The sequence below is a fragment of the Centrocercus urophasianus genome, unplaced genomic scaffold (assembly GCF_019232065.1).
Source record: "Centrocercus urophasianus isolate 14NV4802_14NV808 unplaced genomic scaffold, USGS_Curo_1.0 seq_22, whole genome shotgun sequence".
Lineage (NCBI taxonomy): Eukaryota > Metazoa > Chordata > Aves > Galliformes > Phasianidae > Centrocercus > Centrocercus urophasianus.
Genome location: NW_024884778.1, coordinates 8072018 through 8093212, shown reverse-complemented (window position 1 = coordinate 8093212; position 21195 = coordinate 8072018). Strand labels below are relative to the sequence as shown.

At 43.4% G+C, this 21195-nt stretch overlaps 1 protein-coding gene across 1 annotated transcript in view; it reads left to right on the top strand.

Moving 5' to 3' along the window:
• Positions 1-2402: 2402 nt before the first annotated feature.
• Positions 2403-21195, top strand: part of PRKAR2A (protein kinase cAMP-dependent type II regulatory subunit alpha) — a 49060-nt gene continuing 30267 nt past the window's right edge. The window contains exon 1 of the mRNA XM_042823580.1: positions 2403-2689. Within this exon, the coding sequence (XP_042679514.1) occupies positions 2437-2689 (253 nt within the window). The 5' untranslated portion in view covers positions 2403-2436. The remainder of the gene's footprint in view (positions 2690-21195) is intronic.

The following is a 21195-nucleotide window of genomic DNA, read 5'->3' as shown; positions in this document are numbered from 1 at the left end:
AACTGTGGCATAAATAGCTTGAAACTGCTTCAGGTGACCTTGATGCTTTTTATTTTGTCCACTGACCTTCAGAAGGAGGCTAACAGACATCCACTGTTTATGTTCCACTGAAGCTGATTAGTTGTATGTGGACATATAAATATCAGAAGGCTAACACAATGTAGCTCTTCAGGGACATAACAATATTTACTGGCAGCACATTTTTTCATGTAAATAACCAGATTTATACACACAGGCACAAATGAGAGAAAATTATCAACAAATGTTAGAAGCTAATACAGCAGCTGACTAATGCCAAAAGCAGGGAACCGCCATGTGACTGGCTTTTGTGAATAGAGGGGGAAGGAAAAATGATTGTATTCCCTTAGAATTACACGTTCTTTCTTCATTACTCACCCATATTTTTTATTTCCCACAGCATCCATTCATTTTTCATAGTATTTTTTAGATTTCCTACACACTGAGCAGTTGAAATGTGCTGCTGTATTGTTTGAGACTGTCAGAGAAATAATACGGTAGCAGTGACAAAAGAAAAGAAAGAATTAATTGTTTTTCTTGAAAAGGGACATAACTGCTGTGGCTGCTGTAAAAAACCACAATAGATATCAGGAGAAGCAGCTTCATACTAAACCTCCAGATAAGCCAGTGTGACAAATCCACCTCCTGTGCTCGTTTTTAATTCATTCATTTTATACTGATACATGAGGTAATTTTTCTGGCATAAAAGCCCAGAAGACATATTACAAAGAAAACCTTTTAACAGAGGCTGGGTGCTGTAATAAGAGCCACAAGATTTCCACTTGGCCTTCCTCACTGAAAATCAAGTCAGAAGAAGCACTGAATTGTGGTGGTCTTGGATCCTCGGTTGTGCCCTTTGTGCAACAGTGATGAAGAGAAAATCTTTGTGTGGGATTGTGGTAAAACCATCTGGATAAGCAGGGGAACCTTTTGGCAAATGCAAACAATGCAAATGCAAACAAAACCAAATCACAATAAATAGCCTCAGACAATTTTGGGCTTCTAAGCGAAATTTTGCATACAAGTCAATTCCTGCCCTTTTATTGTTGAAACAAAGGAAGAACAAAACAAAAACATTTACACTGACAACATGCAGTGGCGTCACTGAACCAGCATCCCTATCATCCCCCTCATGTTTGCACAGGCTTATTTTCTTCCAGGACCAGCTTTCCCACAATATCAGATTCTGAGGGCTCCATGCCACACACCCAGTCACCTTCCTCTGGGCACATCAGCAAACAGCAGCACCACATGGCAGGTTTTGTACAAACAAGAGAAAATCAGAATAAAACACATTGAGCAGCAATGCAGGAATAGGCATCTCCAAAGCTCACGTGCAGAAGGGATTAAGGAGGTGTTTCACCTTTCCAAAACCCTGCATCTTTAACGCTCTCAGGCGCTCTGTGCTCAGCAGGTGATGATGTTACGGGCTGTACCAAAGGGTACAAAGACTCGCTCGCTTCCCTGGACCTTATTGGTTGTACGAGTGCCTTAATTCTGCTGGGAAACCAAGGTGTGGCAACAGCCCACAGCACGGGGCTGGAAGCTGGGATCTTTAAGGTCCCTTCCTACCCCATGTGTTCTGCGTTTCCATGAAAGCCCCCTTTTCCCCTCCTGCTGCACCCTGTGATCGCAGACCTGCAGGTCAGCAGGAGATGCGATTGGTGTCTGGGGTCACTGACCTGCAGGAAGCGGTGACCAACTGCCCTCCTGCTACACACCGCCGTGTGCCCGGCGTCCTGGGCGACCGGCAGCAGGAGTTCCCAGAGTTCCACAGTTCACGCTTAGTCTTTCACCACACAAAAGGAGTCAGTTTGTTCTAAAGGTAATTTAAAGATCAGATTTGCAAGCGTATCACAAAAGCACTTTGGCCCTCCACACTCCAGGCTGCTGTTTAACCTTTCAGCCCTTTTTGCCCAGGAACAGGACCAGACCTTTTCCACGAGGTACAACATCTGCACAAACATCTCTCGCCGTCAGTTCCACCGCGGCGGCGGCTGATGCACGACGAGCGGCCGCGGGCTCGGCCGCCTCACCGAGCACACGGAGCCGGACCGCGCGGGAACGTCTCGCCTCGCCCTCAGCTCCCGCCGCTCACGCGCACTGCTATCCCCGCGCGCCCCCGTTCCCGCTCCCGCGCGGGCCGCACCTCAGGGTGACGCACGCGCCGTTCCCGCTCGGCGCGTGCGCGGCGGTTGGCTCGGCGCCCGCTCCCGCGCCTGCGCGGTCGGGCAGCTCCCGTCCCGTCCTCCCCCCTCCTCCCCACCTCCTTCGGCGCGGCTCGCGCGAGCGGAGCGGCGGGAGTCAGTCAGCGCCCGCGGAGGGAGGCCTGAGCCCGCCACCGCTACAGCCGCCCGCGGGGCGGGGAGGAGGAAAGGAGGCGGCGGCGGCGGCCTCCTCCTCGGTCCCGCCGGCACCATGAGCATCGAGATCCCGCCGGGCCTCACCGAGCTGCTGCAGGGCTACACGGTGGAGGTGCTGCGGCACCGGCCGGCCGACCTGGTGGGCTTCGCCGCCGAGTATTTCACCCGGCTGCGGGATGCCCGCGAGCGGGAGGCGACCGGCGACGGCCGGAGGGTGGTCAGCTTCGACGGGGAGCCCATGCAGACCGAGTCCAACGGCGAGGAGGAGCCCGAGCGCGGCGACGAGGACTCCGACTCCGACTTCGAGCGTGAGTAGCGCCGAGGGGATCCGGCCCTGAGGGGGGGCGGGACGCGGCGCCCCGCGGTGTCCGGCGGCACTGCGCCTGCGGCTGAATGAGCGCGCTGCCAAGCATGTGATGGGCGAGATCATGTGTTGCGGTGCGGTCTCCTCTGCGCTCATCCTGGCGTTTCTGTCCGAAACCGGGGACGGGCCGGGTGGGCGACTTCTCCAGGCGCCGCTAATAATGGGAACAGAAACCCGCTCCTTTTGCACTGCGGCTCTCTGAGGCGCTTCCCCGGTGTGTGCAGTGAAACGCCTCCTGTGCCGCTCTGCCACCGCCTCGTGCGGCACACAGCGCTTAGACCTGGGGCTCTGCTTGAGCTTCAGCGCGAAAAGTTGCTTTAGATTTTGATGAATGGCACTTGTAGGTACACGTATGGTTTTGGACCCGTGATTAGTGAAAACTCGGAGTATTCTCTTTGTTAGAGAACGTCGACAAAGGGGGGAGGGACAGGTGAGAAATGCGTGCGTTCCCCCAGCTGTCAGTCCTCTCATTGCAAGTCTTATGCCCGTGGCTTATAATGTGAGTAAGGGTTTCCTTCTTACTAATGATTTTCTTAATGCCGCTCAATGCGGCTCTGTTTCTTGATCAGCTTGTCTCATTGCAGGGTTTGAGCTATCTCTTGAGAATTAAGTGTGGAGTTTTCCTGGTGAATGCTGACAGCTGCACTCCAGGAAGTTCTCTTAAGTTAAATGTGTTCAGATGAGAAGCCATGTGCCACCACAAATTTTACAGTTGTTCAAGCATAGCTTGATGTGGCGAGGCTTTCTAGTAGAAAAGTGGTTCCTCTGCTTCAGGTTTCTGCTCATCCCCTTTCTGTCCCAGAGGAAAAAATGAGCAAGACCGCTCTGTGTCACTTGTGCTGGTCAGAGCTCTGCAGGCAGGCAGTACTGTCACTGCTGCTGTCTTGCTTCTTATCTGAAAAAACGCTCTGTTCCTTGCTCACAGCTTCAGTGACCCAGGGGAGGAATAGTCCCGTGTTGTACTTGGTCCCTGTGCAGTCAGGGAAACGATTCTTGCATTGTTTAACATTGTGTGGGGCAGTCAACCGTGGCTGTGTGTTTTTCAGGCTTCTGTTATGAATGTTGCCATAGAAGATTTTATTAACTGGAAAACGTTGGAAGTTAAGGGTTCTGGTATCTCTGTCCTACAGGATAGGAAAATACTTCTACATTACTCTGGGAGATCTGTGTATGTATTGACTGCTCAACATCCAACAGATAATCTCTAAAGATAGAGAAAACACATAACTGGAGGAAGTCTCAGATAATCCTGCTGGACAGGCTCTAATGCTGTGCATTTTTTCGTCTTGGACGAGTTAGGGCAGATTGTAATTAATTTCACTTTGTTTTCCTAGGTCAGCTCTCTATATGTACCACTAAGGTGCAAAGATAAGTCAAACAGATATTATAAATGTGCTTCCATGGGTATTTTTAAATATAACAACAAAATCAGTGTCTATGAAGTATGTTGAGGAAATTTAAACCTTGTTTGAATGACTGATCTAGCTGTATTTGCTGAGTGTATGAAAGAGGTCTGCACAAATAACGTGGTTATCTTGTTTCTGCTTCTGGCCTCATGAAATCTGTGTATCTTACTGTTTTTGTGTGCTTAGAGAATGTAGCAGGTAAGAGACATTTTTGCCCCAGGTGTTTTGAGTGCAGATGGTAAAAACAGGAAGAAATAAAATCAGAGTAAACTTTGGGCTCAGTCTGTAAACCACGTGGCAACTGTTTTTGTGTAGCTGTAGGGATATCAGTGGTTCTGTTCCGTTTTTGACATCGTGGTATTCCATCAGTGGAGCCAGTGACACTAAAGAGGAGACCTCCGTTGTCTTAGAGCACTTAAGCATAAATCTGGAGGTGATTTCTTATTCTCCCTGCCTCTTAGAAGTTTTATCTTTGATTTGAGTCCTTGAATATGTGAATAAGAGGACGTTAGGATGTGGTTGTTAAGCACAGTGGAGCGTAAGGAATGTGTGGAAAAATAGTGATAGTGGAGGAAAAAAAAAAAACCAACATCCACCAGAAGTATTTGTGAGGCTGTGGCAGAGTTGATGCATACAAAGCTTTCCTGAGAGCCTTTGTGTTTGGTATGACTGCAGAACTGAAAAGTCGATAGAAACGGGAGAAGATGCGAAGTGGCAGCTCCAGAAATCAGGCCGAGGACATTGCCAAGGATTCTCAGAAAGTGTCATTGACCGTGGTGCTTGCAACAGGCAGTCTCTGAATGGTTGTCCTAAGGCTGTGAAATGAAGGCCACAGAAGTGTTCTTTCTGTTGTTGGAAGCTTAACTGTGGCTTTGCAAATACTTCTGTTGTAAGAAACCTGAGGGAGGTGAGGCGGCTCTCCTTCCTGATGGCTGAGGGAAGATGTTGACCCAGTAACCTTCCATTTTGTCTGCTTGTTTTTCTTGATTTGCTTTAATTAACTACACAAACATACATATTTATTCCTGGAGATCTTAGGCAAAATTAACAGTGGAACTAAAATATTGATCAGTGAGCCTTGGAGAGTCCCTTCCAACTCAAGATATTCTGTGACTGTAACTTGAACAACACAGATGTTATAATTAATTGCAGTTATTTTAGTGCAAGTTCCTTTTTCCATCCACGTGTATCACCGTAACGTTGGAGTGTGCTTTTCAGCTGCTTGCTTAGCAAAAGGTAACACTCATAACACTCATATGTATACATACGTGTATGTATGTATGAAGTAAAACAGTCACTTTGTTGTATGCTCTGTTGTTATGTAGAAAAATGGTGCATATGACTCTGAACGAACAGGTCAGAAGATACTGATGAATCCTGCACTGGACTTCTCAAATAATGCTAAAGAATTTGCTGAATGTCACGTTTAAAACATCCGTAGGATCTGTGAGCAGAAGGGAATCAGGAGGCATGGGAGTGGCTCTTTTGTATCATTGGATCTTGGAAGTGATGCTGAATGAGAGTTCAGTCCATCTTGGAAATGTTTATTTTTTGAATTGCCAACACAAATGCCTGATGTTAATTTTAAACAGTTTTGGATTACTTCTCTTCTTATTGGTGAGCACCGTTTGCTTTCTTGTAATGATCTTGGCTGATGTGTCCTGTGGAATTCCTAGGGAATTACTGTATTACATACATTCTTTGTGATCTTGCACCTATGTGAGTTATCAGTTACCCATAATATGCTATTCTGCTCCCTACCCCCCTCCCTTCCCTCCCCCCCCCCCAAAAAAAACCACCCCAAAACCCCAAACAAGGAAATAGATTGAATGAGAAATCAAAAGAATTGAATAGGGGCAACAGTGGCACTTTTGAAGAGTAGTGTTCAAATTTCCAGACCTCATTCATTTTGCTGGGTCACTGCAGGTGTTCCTGTGAGGTGGGATCACTTGTACAGTGGAAAGGCTTTTGGTTTTTCACAGTATTTCCACTCCTTCGTCTGTAACTGTTAATTTACTGAGCATAAAGCGCAGTAGTGTTGTCCTCGCTCTGAGTTCTTTGTCCTTAACATTACAAGAGCCTTCCTTTGCAGAACATCTTACGGTGTTATGGTGTTGTATGATGCAAACTGCCTCCACAGAATAGCTTCTCTATTAAAAGTCCAGGGAATTCAGGGGACGCTTTGGTAATTACGAGCACTGCATCCTCCCTTCTTCCCTTGAAGTGTGACCAACTCTTGTGTTGATGCAGTTGTGTTTGTAATCAGCTATTCCAGAACTTCAAAGAGGTGGAAGGAAGGTTTTGATTGTGATCTAACTGTTAAGCCATTGAGTTTAATATACAAATAAATGCATGTTCTTTCTTCATAATATGTTTAAAAAGTGTGTGTGTGTAAGCAAGCCTTGCGGTCTGAAGGTGTAGAAGTAACCTTACAGTTCTATTTATTCTTTGGTTTTCATCAATAACATCAAATCAAATATAAAGCAAAGCATTAGCAATGAATTCCTGTTGACAGTGTTTCAAAAGAAATGTTTGTGCATTAAATGCTCTAATTTTTGTTAGGCCCTGGCAGCCCAGTGTCTGGGACTTGTTGAACAGAAAATACCAAGTGAAAGGCTGCCATTGTGCAGCTGCTGCCCTTGGACGTGGCTTTGCTTTTGCAGAGCCAGTTCTAACTGACTTAAATCTGTGGGATTACATAGAGCAACTACTGTTAGTACTAATGGAACTTCACTCCCTCTATTTGTCATGTTCACAAAGAGCAATTTCGAAGATAAACTAAGTATTAAAGAGTTCTCATTCCAGTTTTCTTTAGTACCTTCATCGAAGCTTTATGGATTTTCTTCATTTTGATTGTTAGCTTATTACAGAAGACTTGCTTTTCAGTGTTTGTTCCTAGATCATACTTATTCTATTACAAGATCAGGCTTCTTTTTTTACCCAGGTGATGTAGTTCTAAGAAAGTCACCATTAGTATCTCAGGAGCCCCATAGATAATCTTCAGTATAGATAGAAAATTAATTACAAGATTAATGCAGTATGTCTTTTTTACCTGAGAAAGTGAGAGAGCTGCAGGTACAAAGTGAAAGGATTCAGGTTGCTCACTGAGAAACAGAGCTTTAAAGATGAGCTGCATGAAATTTGCAGTCGTGGCTGCGTACTGCTGAATGTGTGCTAATTTCCATTCGTAAGGAGGAGCTTGTACTTTGGTTTGAAAAGAGAAGTTCCTTGCAATGCTAGTGATATACATGTGTTACATGTACAGTTCTGACATCACCACTGTTATTCCTATATCGTCTCTTGGAAAGCTGTTAGAATCTATTGAGAAAGATCTCCTCTTATCCTAGCTTGCTCTGAGTGCCTTGATGTACTGATGGTGCTTTCCTCAGTGATCTTCGCTTTCTAAAATGTGAGGAATGAGGGTAAGCAGTGCTTTTTTTTCTTTCCCCTTGGTACTTCCTGAAAGAACTCCTGATATTTCCTATGGCTGCGCAGGGAAATAGAATTCTATGTTCAGTTTCTGCTCTTGTATCCTGCTGTTACCTTGGACAAATAGGAACTGCTTTACTCTGTGTGCTCATCTCTGAAAAGAGCATGACTAAATACGAAGTGAGTGGATGGCTGGTTGCTGTAAGTAATTGCTGGATTCTTAGAAGCTTCAGTTTCCTTGTTTAGGAAGTTTTCTATACAGAAAATTATATGAAAGTTGTGAAATTTGATTCTTCTAATAGGTTCTAAAATTAGGCTCCGGCATGGAGTGTATTGCAGTACTAGGTGTCATACTTTATATGTCATACTTCACAGTAACCTGTTAACTGTGCTGGTTTTTTTCTCATTTAAAAAAGCCATGTTAGGGTGATGAGACAATTCTGTCAGTGTTGCAGAGTCCAGTCTTCCCCTCCTACTAACACAGAAATTTAGTTGTACCCTTTTACATGAAATAGTACAGTGGGGATTGTGGGGAAGAGAAGGCAACAGAGAACAATCTCACTTCAAATTATTCACAAACCACTCATTAAAAGACATTAATGTTTATCAAAGAGCAGTTACTCATTATTCAAATGAAGGCTGGAACCATAGCCAAGATAATCTGTGAATGTTTCTCACTAGCTTCAGTAATATGTTCAAATTCATGAATGGTTGTAATTATTTTTTTTATGAAAAAAGGAGGAGACGGTAGCAAATAGAGCCCTAGCAACCTTGTTTGTTCCTCATTCAGTTCCTTATTGTGTCTCTAACATTTCTTTGGTTCTTGTAGCTGGCTTTGCATACAGTACTGCACTTGCATCCTTGTGGCCCGTGGCTGGCTCTGTATTGCTGCTCACAGCACAGAGCAGTTGTGTGGTGCTTCTGGCACTGCAAGGTTCTTTGAACTGCACAGGTTTAGGTTTCATTTCTTTTCTGAGGAGCCATCAGTTCCACGTTAAATGCGTCTGCACTGTGCACGTAGTGCACTCAGGTGCTGGGTAGGCTTCTGGTTATTTATACATCACTGTGACATGAAACAGTAAATCATAGCAAGTTTAGCAAGTGGCTAAAAAAGTAATGGGGAGTTTGAGAAATCTGACTGGGTGAAAGTCCAGTTTATAAAGGACTCTTGCACCAAAGTGTTGATTCTTATGCTTGTGAGATGTTTTTAATGCACTTTTTTTCTTTTTAAAGACCTGAAAAAGACTTTAAGAAGAACCTCCAGAAATCTATTGCACAACTAATCAGCTGCTTTGGGCTCATCTCCATTTTTGTTGGTGAGGTTGTAGAAATTTTGGTGATCATGTTTTCTGTGCGCTTCCGCAGACAGAACACTTGGAGGAGATGTAGAGAAAAGCCTGTCTTGCAGTTCTCATACTTGTGGGATTTGGTCTGTATTTGATAAATATACATCAGCTGTCATATAATGAAGCCCAGCATTCTATTAGTAGCAGTTTTACTTCAAGTCTTTTCCATACTGGAGCATTTCTTTTCTGTGTGGAGCTTGCAGACAGTGACTAGTGGGAATTCAGCTCTGAATGTTGACTTAGAAATTCCCCCCAGGAGGGAAGGCAGCTCTGGAAACAGCTTGCTTTGATGGCATGTGGGAGGGACTGCAGGTATCCATTCTGTAGCACTGCTTTTAAGATAAACATAAATCTTTACTTTTGTTTCAATTTGCTAAAAAAATTTCAAGCTACTGCTGCTTTCATTTCCTGTGCACTTCCTGAGGGTGGCTTGAAGACCAGCTTTCCTTCTCTGACGTGGTGCAGAGCCTGCAGGAACTCGGCTGCCAAGGGGTGCAACAGCAGGTTCTGTGGTTCTGAGGTGGTGCTGCAGAGCCTGCAGCCCAGCACTCTGCTCTGGGCGCTGCTGCGTGAGCACAGTTGAGCAGTTTGTCTCAGAAATTCTTTCTAAACTGCTTTGTAAGGAAGGGTTGGGATTTCAAGTTGGAGGTAAGAAGGTAGTTTTGGTAAAATGATGATGTTCCGTTGGTAACTTTCTGTAGTGTGGATCCGAGTGGTATGCAGTGAAGAATTGCAAACATTAAGGTACCGTTTCACTTGCAGAACATTCTAAAAACATGTATGGAGTTTGTATGGAGAGGTGGACAGTCTGTTTTTTTTTGGGTGATGATTGTAAGACTTCCCATTCGTTTGGATTTTTGGCTAAGTTGTAGTGCTGAGATCCTTGTTCATGGTGATTGTATATTAGCAGTGTTACAAAGCAGGATGTCACCGTGGCCCTTCAGTTCCATTTTGACTCTTCCTCCCTTGGGGTAGCATATTGTTTTCTGCTTCCTTTTGAGAAAACTATATTCCAAAGAAGAGATCTTAAAAGGAAGACAAACATTTGATGGTGGTGGCTTTTTTGTTGTTTGCTTTTTGTTTTTCACCCTTTTGGGGATCCAGGAAACGCTGCTGTTTCTGTGGCAACACCACTATTCCTGCTCAGTGAGGAAGAATTGCACCTGCAAGGACATGCTGTAGTGTATGGATCTGGTCAGTGCCAGGTTGTCATGGGTGTGGAGAGCATCTCTGTATGAAGGGTGTCTCTAGGATAGCTCAGGAATGAGCAGCTAAGGCTGATGGAATTGCTTTTTTTCTTCTGAATGGAATTTGTCCTGAAACAGTTTATCATCTGATGTCAATGTATCTGATTAAAATTCATAAGTACTTGTAGAACCGAGAGACTTTGCAGTGATAAGTTATGAAGGATGGCTCATTAACATAGATTAACATTCACTGCTTTTGGGGGAACGGTGGCAGCAGATTCCACAAGTATTCTTGTTTTAAAATACTGTTACTTAATGAAACTAAGAGTGATAATATTAATTCCATCTCTCAAGCATCTGGAAATTAAACATCACCAGCTGTAGTTAATAATGATTTCAGTTCTAGTCCTTGACTTTGTGTAACTATGATATGTCTGTACGGACTTCAGTTTTTCTTGCACTCTGTGTGAGCATCTCATATCCTTGCAAAGCCATTTTAAGCTCTTTGATTATTAAGCGTTGTGTCGTGTATCTTTCCATAGCTCTCTTGTGGAGACATTGTTAAGTGTTCATAGCTCAGAGATCTGCAACGTGCAGGATTTGTTTTGAAGCAATCTGTAGCAGTGACTGTGGGGAGCTTTATGCTTTGTGCCAGAGGTTCTGCCACTAAAAGTGAGTTCATCTGCTGTGGTTCGCTTTGGGCTTCTTTATTGTTACTGGCAAACTAAAGATGGGGTAGGTGCTAAATTGTGCCCTTCTGCAGCCACTACAAGTGTTCTTGAGCATAAAGAGGATTTTTCCTGGGCTGGGCAGAACACAGCGATTTTTACTTTTTTCAGGACAAAGCCATCTTCACTCTTCAGAGTCATCTTCCTGTGAACACACACAGGGTGCAGTTATTGGAAGTGTGTTTTGTTGTTGGCTTTTTTTTTTAATAATGGTTTCAATCTGAGATTGTCTATCGAGGCAGTTCCTTATGCGGAGACAATTCTTTTTACAGCTGTGCTGTGTTTTAGGTAAGCTTTGTTCACTGTTCGTGTGATATCATTAGAAACGTAAGTCTGAAATAAAAAAGGGTACAAAATACATTGTTCTGAGGCAAGTTACAGAAGTTACTTTTGTGTAATACAAAATTACAAGCAAAATTATATCACAATTAGAGCATTGTCAGCTAGAATATTTTTCAGTGGTGGTTATGTTTGCAGGATGGAGGCCTAAATCCTAGAGAACAGTGACTTGGAAGGATCCACAGGCTGTCACAGGTCATCAGTAGATGCGTTTTCTGACATTGGCTAAGAGGGCAGATAATACATTGAACTTAGTCCAGAATGTGGACGATCATTAACTTTTTAAAAGAGGATTTTATATATTTTGCTGCCTCTGAGCATTGCCGGTAGCAGAGATGCTCCAGTCTCTCATCATCTTTGTGGCCCTTTTTCAAGCTCTCTCCTGTTCCTTTGTGTCCTTGTCTGTTGTGCTGTGAGTGCTGCTTGCTACTCCTCCAGATGTGGCTGGGCAGAGGAACCATCACTTCCCTCAACCTGCTGGCAGTACTTTCCTAGTGCAGTGCAGCATAGCATTAAGTTAGCATTTCTGTGCCTAGCGTATACAAGTTGTCTTGTGCCCTGATCTAAACACGGATGTGTGAGATTGAGCTCTGAATCAGCCTGAAGTCACACTTGATGTTGGTGTTACTAATTGAAATTCCTCTTGCTCTTTTATGCAGATCAGATCTGATGACTGTACAATTCACTCCAGCTTTGTCTTATGTAAAAACATGCTATATTTATCACTCAAATCAGTAATGGCAGTAGGAATTGGTAATGAAATTAGAAGTGACCCAACCAAAGAGCCATGAGCTTTTACATGCCTTCTTTTTTTAGCTATAGGATGCTGTTCTTAAATCCTACTACCTATGGAGCTATAATTACCCGATCCTGAGCTCTGGTTGACCTGACAAGTACAGCTGTGTAACGGCCATGCTAGGCATACAAAACACTGTGCCCTGTCTCTGTTGCTGGTTGTTTCTGCTTAGATTAACATCTTCTCTCTACCATATTTTTCTTCGAGTTGCTTCTGTAGAAGTTTGTTGTTTTTTTCACAGCTGCTTCTTTCAGTCTGTCACATGGCATGCAGTAACTGATTGGGAGTGACTCCGATCTGCTTTTTCTAAGATGGTAAATAGTGAAGAGGCAAAAGGAAAAGCTTTTATGATGCCTCTCATCTGTGATTGCCCACATTAATTCTTCTTTTCTGTTCAGGTGCAAAGATGAGCAGACCACTGAAGAAATGCTAAATCTAATGATTTTTTTCCTTTGCACTGGAACGGTTTTGAAGCGCTGATGCTGCTGATGTGTGCTCAGGTTTGGGACTGCACTCAGGGGCAGCTCTGTTGTCTGACTGTGATTGTTGCACTTCTGTATAACGTGCTCTGCAGTGGTGGTGGATGTGCACAGTGTGCCAGTGTGAGTGTGGGCTCGAGCCTGGCTGTGCAAGTGTGTCCTGAGCACAAATAAGTGCCCTTCTGCTGCTGTAGGTCACGTATTTGTGCTGGGAGCTGTGGTAAAGCAGTTGTTAAGCAGTATCCCTTAAGCCAATTAGGCTGCCAGAGAAGGGCATCAGGGTTGGAGCTGTGGGATCACAGTTCCCTGTTCTTATGTTGCCTGTATTTGTATAATTGCTTTGTGGTGACACATCCATATCCTAACAAGTGATGATCTTGAGATTATCATGGTATCATAATAAACATTTTTTGGCAAATCTATGGCAAAGACGATAAGAGAAATTCCCATAACAATGTATATTGCATAAAAAGCAAATGTTACTTTTCTTAGCATTCCTATTTCCCATTTACCTGCTGGTAAGATTGGTTTGCCAGCAGATCAGCTGGTTGCTGATATTGGATAGGTGTGTGTGTCTGCATGTAAATGTTTTTCTCTATAGGTGGCTGGTTGCTGCCCCGTTTGTTAGAACCTGTAGCAGAGGAGTGCAAGCTGAAAGTATGTAGGTGATAGTGAAAATGTGATCTTACAGTACTGTGACTTGGTAAGGGTTTGAAGCAAGTGAAGTTGCTATTAACTTCCTGTTGAAAAAGTAATTATATTGTTCATTCCAGAATAATTTGTCTGACATTATAAGAAAGTGTCTTAAGTCACTGAGTGTAGTTGTTAATTGCATTTAGGTGCTCCTACATGCTTAGCAGTGCTAGAGTGTTAGATTATGTAAGTGCTTCTAGCTTGACCACGCAAGTGAAGTTGGGTTTTCTTTGTCCTATAGGTACAGATGAGATGTGCTCAATTGCTGTTGTAACAAACAGGTTGAAGAACTTGTATCAGTTTGTCGGCTTTTTGAAACTTGACTCTAAAAGACATTTTGCTCACAAGTGGTTTGAGGTGCCTGTAAGCTATGCTAGGTATGGATGGTGTTGTAAAACTGTATCACGGTAGTAAATGTTTGATTTTTCTGGATAGCTTTTTATGCCCCAATACCACGTTATTTAAAGACTGTCAGTCTCAGTAGGACTTCATAATAAGGCTGCCAAGCGGCTGCCAAGTGCAGATATCCAACATTTACATTCTGTGTTGTGTGATGGTAGCTGTGACATGATTCCAATTAAAAGCTTGGTCTGCACATTGCAGATGTCTTCTGAATATTAATATGTGCTACAGACAGAGCAGATGGAATCTCTTTTAAAATACAATGCAGTGAATGTAAAATTAAGGCTGGCTTTCTAATGAAAACAAGCAATCAAACATCTCCCTCTGCCACCTTTTTTCCCTGGTAAATTGCAAAGATATCTGTGTATCATCATCATCTTTCTTTACATATAAGACCAAATGAATTCTTCCTTATAGACCCAAATAAAAATACAGCGTTATGTGTAACTGAAGTTGTCTTAAATGCTAAATGCACCTAGAAAAGTATTAGGAATGAATGCAACATTTGCTCTATCTTAAAATATACCAATGTCTGAAAGACAGATATGAGGCAATGGATAATAGCTGAAATGTGGAGTGTTATTTTGGGGAGTTTTGTTGACAGAGACTGTATAGAAGTTTGTGGGTGTGTTTAATTGGGATTTGAAGATGTCACCTGAGGTGTATGAGGAAAGATTGATCTTGATGGGGATGGCCAGCAGGGACAGGGAGGTGATTGTCCCCCTCTGCTCTTGTGAGGCCCATTTGGAGTATTGTGTCCAGGTCTGGAGCCCCCAATATAAGAAAGACAAAGAGCTGTTGGAGAGGGTTCAGAGAGCCACAAAGATGATCAGGGGGCTGGAGGTCCTGCCCTACAAAGACAGAGGGAGCTGGGCTTGTTCAGCCTGGAGGAAAGAAGGCTGCAGGCTGAGCTCATTGCAGCCTTTCAGTACCTACAGGGAGCCTACAAACAGGAGGGGAATCAACTCTTTGAAAGGGTTGATAACTGTAGGACAAGGGGAAATGGTTTCAAGTTGAAGGAGGGAAGATTTAGGTTGGGTATCAGAGGGAAGTTCTTTACAGAGAGAGTGGTGAGGTGCTGGAACAGCTGCCCAGAGAGGCTGTGGATGCCCCGTCCATCCCTGGAGGTGTTCAAGGCCAGGTTGGATGGGGCCCTGGGCAGCCTGGTCTAAAATGGGGAGGTTGGTGGCCCTGCATGTGGCAGGGGGTTGGAGATTCATGATCCTGGCCATTCTGTGAATGGGACGGATAGTGTATGACCTGGAACAAAAGAGTGCCAAGAACATCATCAGCATTGTAATCTGTCGCAAAACCGAAGTTAGCTTTCAGGAAACAGCAATCCAGCTGTGAACATGAGTGGGCTCATTATTTACTGCTATTCCAAGACGGACCTTGAAATGTGAAGTAAAATGTTGGTAGCAGGAATATGTTAAAAGTCTAGGAAACAGCAGCCTAAGGTGTGGGTTTTGAAACTGAGCAGAAGGGTTTTTGTGTGAGTGGGAGCCACAGCTTTCCTCCTCGTGGTGCCTTTCATCCTGCCAGGCAGAATGCGGGAGCACGAGGACGGGGTGGTGGCTGTGCAGAGGGGGGAAGGGAAAGGCAGTGCTGTGCTGAGCGCTGTGAGTTCTGTGCCTCAACTCGCTGGTGGTTCTAACGGAGTTGTGACAGGCCTGTCTCCTGCTCCCCTCAAATGTAATTTCAAAGCAGCTTTTACCTGCGGCTGCATGAACACTAAAGCTCATAGAAGCGATAGCATTTTCTTCTTTAGCTGTACTATTTCAATGCAGGCTTTTCCCCACGTATGGGCTGTGGCAGTTACTGCCTGGCTGGTGTTTCCCACAGCCATTGGCCTGCCTTTATGAGGAGGCTTCCAGCCTCAGCAGGGTGTCCTTGCTGCAGCTTTGTGTGCCTGCCTTGGCCACGGTGCTCTGAAATGGAGAGGCCTTCATTGTGCCCTTGCTGTTGTTGTGGTTTCCATAATCATATAATGTGTTCAGGATAATGGTGGAACTTTTAATTAGGTTTCTGAAAATGCAAAACCAAATGATCACGGCTGAGTTTGGCGTTATTCACACCACGTTATTATTACATATCTTTTCTACCATTTCTGACAAGTGAGAGTGTTAAGTAGAGAGGTAAAGCCTAAAGCAGGGCTGGCAGTGTAACAGAGCTCTGAGAGCTGGGAAGGGAAGAGGTGGCCCTTCCTTTGGCACTGCCCCGAGGCACTGCTGTGTGCTGCTGGGTTTCTTACAGAGGGAAGTGTTGCAAGGTACCAGAGCTGATAAGATTCAGGTATCATGCCTTGTCTGAGGCATGTCTTTTGAGGAGGCTTGCATTTCTCATTGCTATGGTTGTGTTATGTATGTATGTATTGTATGGTTGTGTTGCTCTGTAGTCTCAATTCATCTTTAACCCTTTCTAGTTTTTTCTAGAAGAATCTTTATACAACTTGCCTCCAAACTGTTTTCAATTTTTACTTCTCATCATAAGGTTAATGCTTGCTTTGTAATTCTAGCAGCATTCTGCCTCTTAGTTTTTTCTTAATACTGTTAATATGGCTCCTTTTATTTTCATATTTCTGAAATGCTTTCCTCTTTACTTGGGCTTTAGCAGCAGGATTAAACTTCCTCTTTTCACTCAGCAGTGACCTGACCGCCTTGCTGTGCCTTCCAGGGCCTTGTCTTCTGGCAACACTTGGGAGAGCTGACACATCTGCTTGTATCTCCTCCTTCTTTGCAGCAGCGTCCTTCTTTTTCTGTGCAGTGTGGAACTGTATTATCTAAAAAACAGAACAAACAACAACAACAACCCCCAGCCTTTCATTTCATACACTGGCAGTTCTGTTACAGTATTGACATACTGTTATATCTCTGATCACTGCGAAATGCATCCTTTCACTTGAGATCTCGCCTTAGCACTGGGAATTTGTCTAACCCCTTTTCTGTACAGCAAATGCATGCATCCTTGCGACCTGTTTGATCTTTGTAATGTAGATCACGCTCATAAAAATCAACTCCAGAAGCAAGGAAGTGTGATGTTTGCCTGGATCTGAACACGTCAGCAGGAAATAGGGCTGACGTGTGGGTCTGAGGGCTGTGTGGGTCAGCCATTGCAGCGTCAGATAACGCCGAGTGCTGCTCGATAGCTGTTCGTTCCCCTGTAGTTGGGCTTCAGTTAGGCTGTTAACTCCTGAACTGTGAGTGTGGGGTTCATTGCGTAGCAGGAGCGTGGTCCTTCTTGGTACGGAATTGATATCTGCTGATGAACATAACCAAAATCATACCATGCACCGTAGTGCGTTCAGTCATGAAATGAGAACGCTGAAATACTGGTGTATTTTTTTCTAAAATGTCTTTGATATAAAAAGACAAAAATCTTTTAGTAGTGGTTCTTAAGTTGTTGTAACCAGAGGTTTCCCCTGATTTCTTCCATCAAGATTTATGGCTTTCCTGAATGTATCAGCTATTTCAAGTCTGCCTATCCCAGAGCGCGTCACATTTTTTCTTCCTCCTTAAATAAAACAGCCGACTGAGAATAGCAGAGCAGCTCTAAAATCCTTGTGAAACATCTTTTTTTTAACTGACAAAGCTGCCTTGCTTGTTCATTCATCTTTTTCCTTTAGAAGTAGCCAATTAATACTTCCATTTTGTGTCAGTAATTTTTAAATATAAATTAAAAAAAAAATCAATTAAACATGGAGACCACTGTGTGGTGCTGCTTTGGTTTTATGCTTTATCTCCTGCTGAGCTCTATTTTTAAACACTGACTGAAAAAGAATGCCCACGTTTTATTGAAATGTTTAATAGTAATGTAATTTTGTGATTGTTTTCCAACTTAATACATATAAAAGCATTTTACAGAAAGGCCAAGTGTATGTGTGTGGATACTTTGTGTTTTTTTTTATTAGTACTAATCACAGAGAACTGCCTTGAACTACTTAGTTGTTGAAAAACTTGTTTCGATTAGCATTTGTTGCAGTCTGATTGCATGGTGAAAGTCTTGATTCCTTTATAGCACACTGATTTAATTACTAGATAGCCTTAAATGTTGGTGCTTGAGTCTTTAACTTTTCTCGCAGCAGTGATGGCTCGTATTCATGCGAGTCCATTAACATCTTGGTGAGTAGGAAAAGTCTGACAGCTGCAGCCTGGCACTTCCTTATCGTAAGTCGATACAGCATTCCACACAGACAGTCACACCTCGATTTGTGCTGTGCTCTCCTTCTGGTATTTAAGCTCTCATAGTTCCTAGTGGCAGCTCTCATTTTGTTGGATGATCTTCAGTGGTTTGTTCCATACGAGCAGTTTGCGTTCAGTTTCTCTTTGTTCGCACAGGATGATTTTGCCCCGTCATTTGATGGGACAGTGCTCTAAAGTGACTGATGTTTTGTACTGCTGTCAGAACGTAAGGAGCTCCTCTGCTGAATTCATGCGACCCTTCATAAACTTTGCTCCATCTTTCATGAGAGAACTTTCAACAAGTAGTTGAGTTGGTCAGGCTGTTGCCTGGAAGATCTATGGTAAAGGAAATCAATTTTCTGGGCACACAAGAACTTTACTTAGTCTGTCTCTATAAATTATAAGCACTATCAGAAGCAATCAGTGCATTTTTCCCCAGTTGTAATTAGGGAAGCATTCACAGATCCTGGTAAAAAGCAAAGTCCTTTTGGAATAGGAGCAGTGTTTTCACTGAAGGTGTCACAGTGCTAACCTTGTACTCTGCATGCCTGGAATGCCAGTTCTTCCTTTGTCCCTGAGTTTTTTTCCTGTGACCCTGGGCAAGTCTTTGTAGGAATGTAATGTTCTTAGTATGTGAAGGAAGAGGATAGCAGCTGGGGATGGCTGTTGTCATTTGTCTGTACTCTCAAGCTTTAGTGCTTTCTGTAACCTCACAGAGTTTGTAAATAGTGCAAACAAATGTCTCAGTTACCCTGGTAATGCAGCTTGGAAGAAGCTTGCTGCTATTCTTTGCCAGTCACTTTTCAGTGCACCGGCAAGGGTGGGATCCCACACGTGGTAGGGTTGGTTAATTCTCTTGTATCTGGTTTGTGAAGTTGAAGAACAATTTTATTGTCAATTTCTTATCCGAATACTATAATTGTTGCTTTGGTTTTTAGAGCAAGAATAAAAGCAGGTAATATCTGTGTACTTTTTCACATATGGGGCTGAGTGTTCACACCTGCCTTCAGCAGTGGTCACAGCTCATGTAGCTCAGGCATGGCTAACTAGGCTTCACTGTTAGGAGACAAAAAGGAAGTCTCAGCACCGAGCAAACTGAAGAATGCTGCAGAATTCCCTGTTTTTTTTTTTTTCTTCCACTTTCCAAAAATATTAAAAAAAAAAAAAAAAAAAAAAAAAAATTGACCAAACCCCACGAAGCTGCTGCAGTGCTTCCAACAATACTGAGTACCAGTGAATGTCTGAGGTTTTATATCCCAAATTTTTTGAATGAGAGATGGAGCCACTAAGAAGCAGAATTGCAGCTGTGTGGCAATAGGGCTTTTTGCTATTGATGTAAGTCATGTTTGTACAGAACTTTTGATATTGATTTGATGCAAATGATTCATCTCAATTTACTAAATAAATGGAGGGATACACTTTTCAGGAAGAAAAATTGCAGTCTTTTATTAGCAAATGTGTGTTGCTGATTTTTCAGAATCGAATGAAGGTAGCTCATCAGTTTTAAAAGCATCTCACTGAGTGACTTCATAGCATTATTTTTTCCTTGTGTGTGTACATATATGATGTCCCTGTGTGGGAATGAACACTCACTACTTATGTTTTCCTTAGTGCAGGAAGAGGAGAATGTGAGTCAGGTTAAGTGATACGGTATAAAGTTGATAAACACTTATTAAATACTTCATTTTAGCTGGAGAACTGAGTGGTTCGAGAAATTAAATCTGTAATAAAAAGAATCCCACAGCCAGAAACTTGGAATCTGCTCCATCAGAGAAACCGCCCTGAAGTGTTCCTGTGCTTAATGAAGTCCGTGCTTCAGGTCGGTCTGAGGAACATGTATGTGTTCAGCAGAGGTTTCTGACTCTCCTCCAACAGCTGAGGGGTGTTGGTGGCTGAAGTCCTTTCTGGCAGAAGCGTAGGATGCGAGCACACAGCTTGGAGCCTTTCTGCTGTTGATGTCACTGGCCATCGGTTGCCAGGGAGGAAATGGGGCTGTTCTGGTTTCTTCTGGTACAACGGTTTGATTTGCCACAGGTTTTGTTGCCTTTCCCCAGTTAGTCTTGGCTGCCACGGCACAAACAGAAATGAGCCCTGTGCCAAAGATAGGAGATGTGTGGTGATTCTGTGATGCTGAGCTTTAATGCTGCTGCATGGGGTTTGGACCTAGAGAGAGTTATAATACAGTCCTCATAGGAACCTTTTTATTACTGTTCTGATTCCTTCAATTAACGTGTAACTGACCTGAGCACAGCCCTGGCGTGCTGTTGGGTATCCGAAATGTGGATACAAATAGGATGAATTGTTTTTTTGTTTTTGCAGTAGCATTTTTTTGTTTTTGTTGTAGGCAGGGACTTTACTGAGGGCTGGTGCCTTGACTTCTGTGTCAGAGTGTAGGAAGATGCCTGCTCTGCAGGCTGCCTTGGTACCAGAGGTTACAGTTGTAACCTATCAGTGTGCTTTAACCTAATGAGCTGTGCTTTAAGTTAGATGCCCTTTTATGTTTTGTGTGGGAACTATTTCCGTGTAGGCTGGGCTGTGATGTGTTGGTCCCTGCTGCCCTATCTAATTCAGTGGCATCTGCTTGCAGCCCAGTGTTGCTGCGGTGGGACCATCATGAGCCGTGCTCTCAGCAGCCCTCAGTGCAGGCAGATTGCTCCATGGGAGCGGCCGTGCAACACTGGGAGTAGTCATAGACAGAGCTTTTCCCTGGTAAGCCAGAATTAAAGAAAAGGTAATCTTCAGAAGTAGGAAATGTCATGTTTTAGCTCCTTAGCATAGGAATAGGCATCGTCTGACAACGTATAAAAGTGATCCTGAAAGTTTATACGTGCTAAAACTGTCACAAGTGTGAGGAGAAGCAAACTATCGATTTAATCTTAAGTGCTTTGTGGAGGCAGAATAATAGCACTCCTTACTGTCCTTAAAAGGTGATGTTTTTTTGCTCGTTTTCAACACAGTGCACTACTTGGTGCTGTGTGGATGGCACTAATCCCTGCTGTGAGATAAAATAACCAGTATTCTGAAAGAAGCTGCAGTCTCTGGAAAGTGCTTTTCTGTGGAACCCAAAGTATGTCAGAGCTTTCTGTAACTGTCGTTCTTTGCAATGTTACATGCTCTTAGACGTGAGTAAGAAGTGTGTGGTCAAAGGGTGGAAAAGAAAGATACTTGTGCCTGAATCAGTTGGGGCTAACAAATCTCGTTCAAGGGATTTAATCAACAGTCAGGAAACTCATTTATATGTTACAGCTTCTGAAGGCAATTGGATTCTGCTTTTTATGTGATGTAATTTGGTTTTGTTTTTGCTAGTCAGCAGGGATAAATTGTACCTTACATGCTTCCATAAGCTTAGGCCTCAGCAGGTGTTTATTCATGATCTTAGTTTTTGCATTGCTGCAATAAAATGTCATGGTGCATTTCATGTCAGATTAGTCATTACTTGTGGCAAACTGAATTTGAGTGGAAAACTT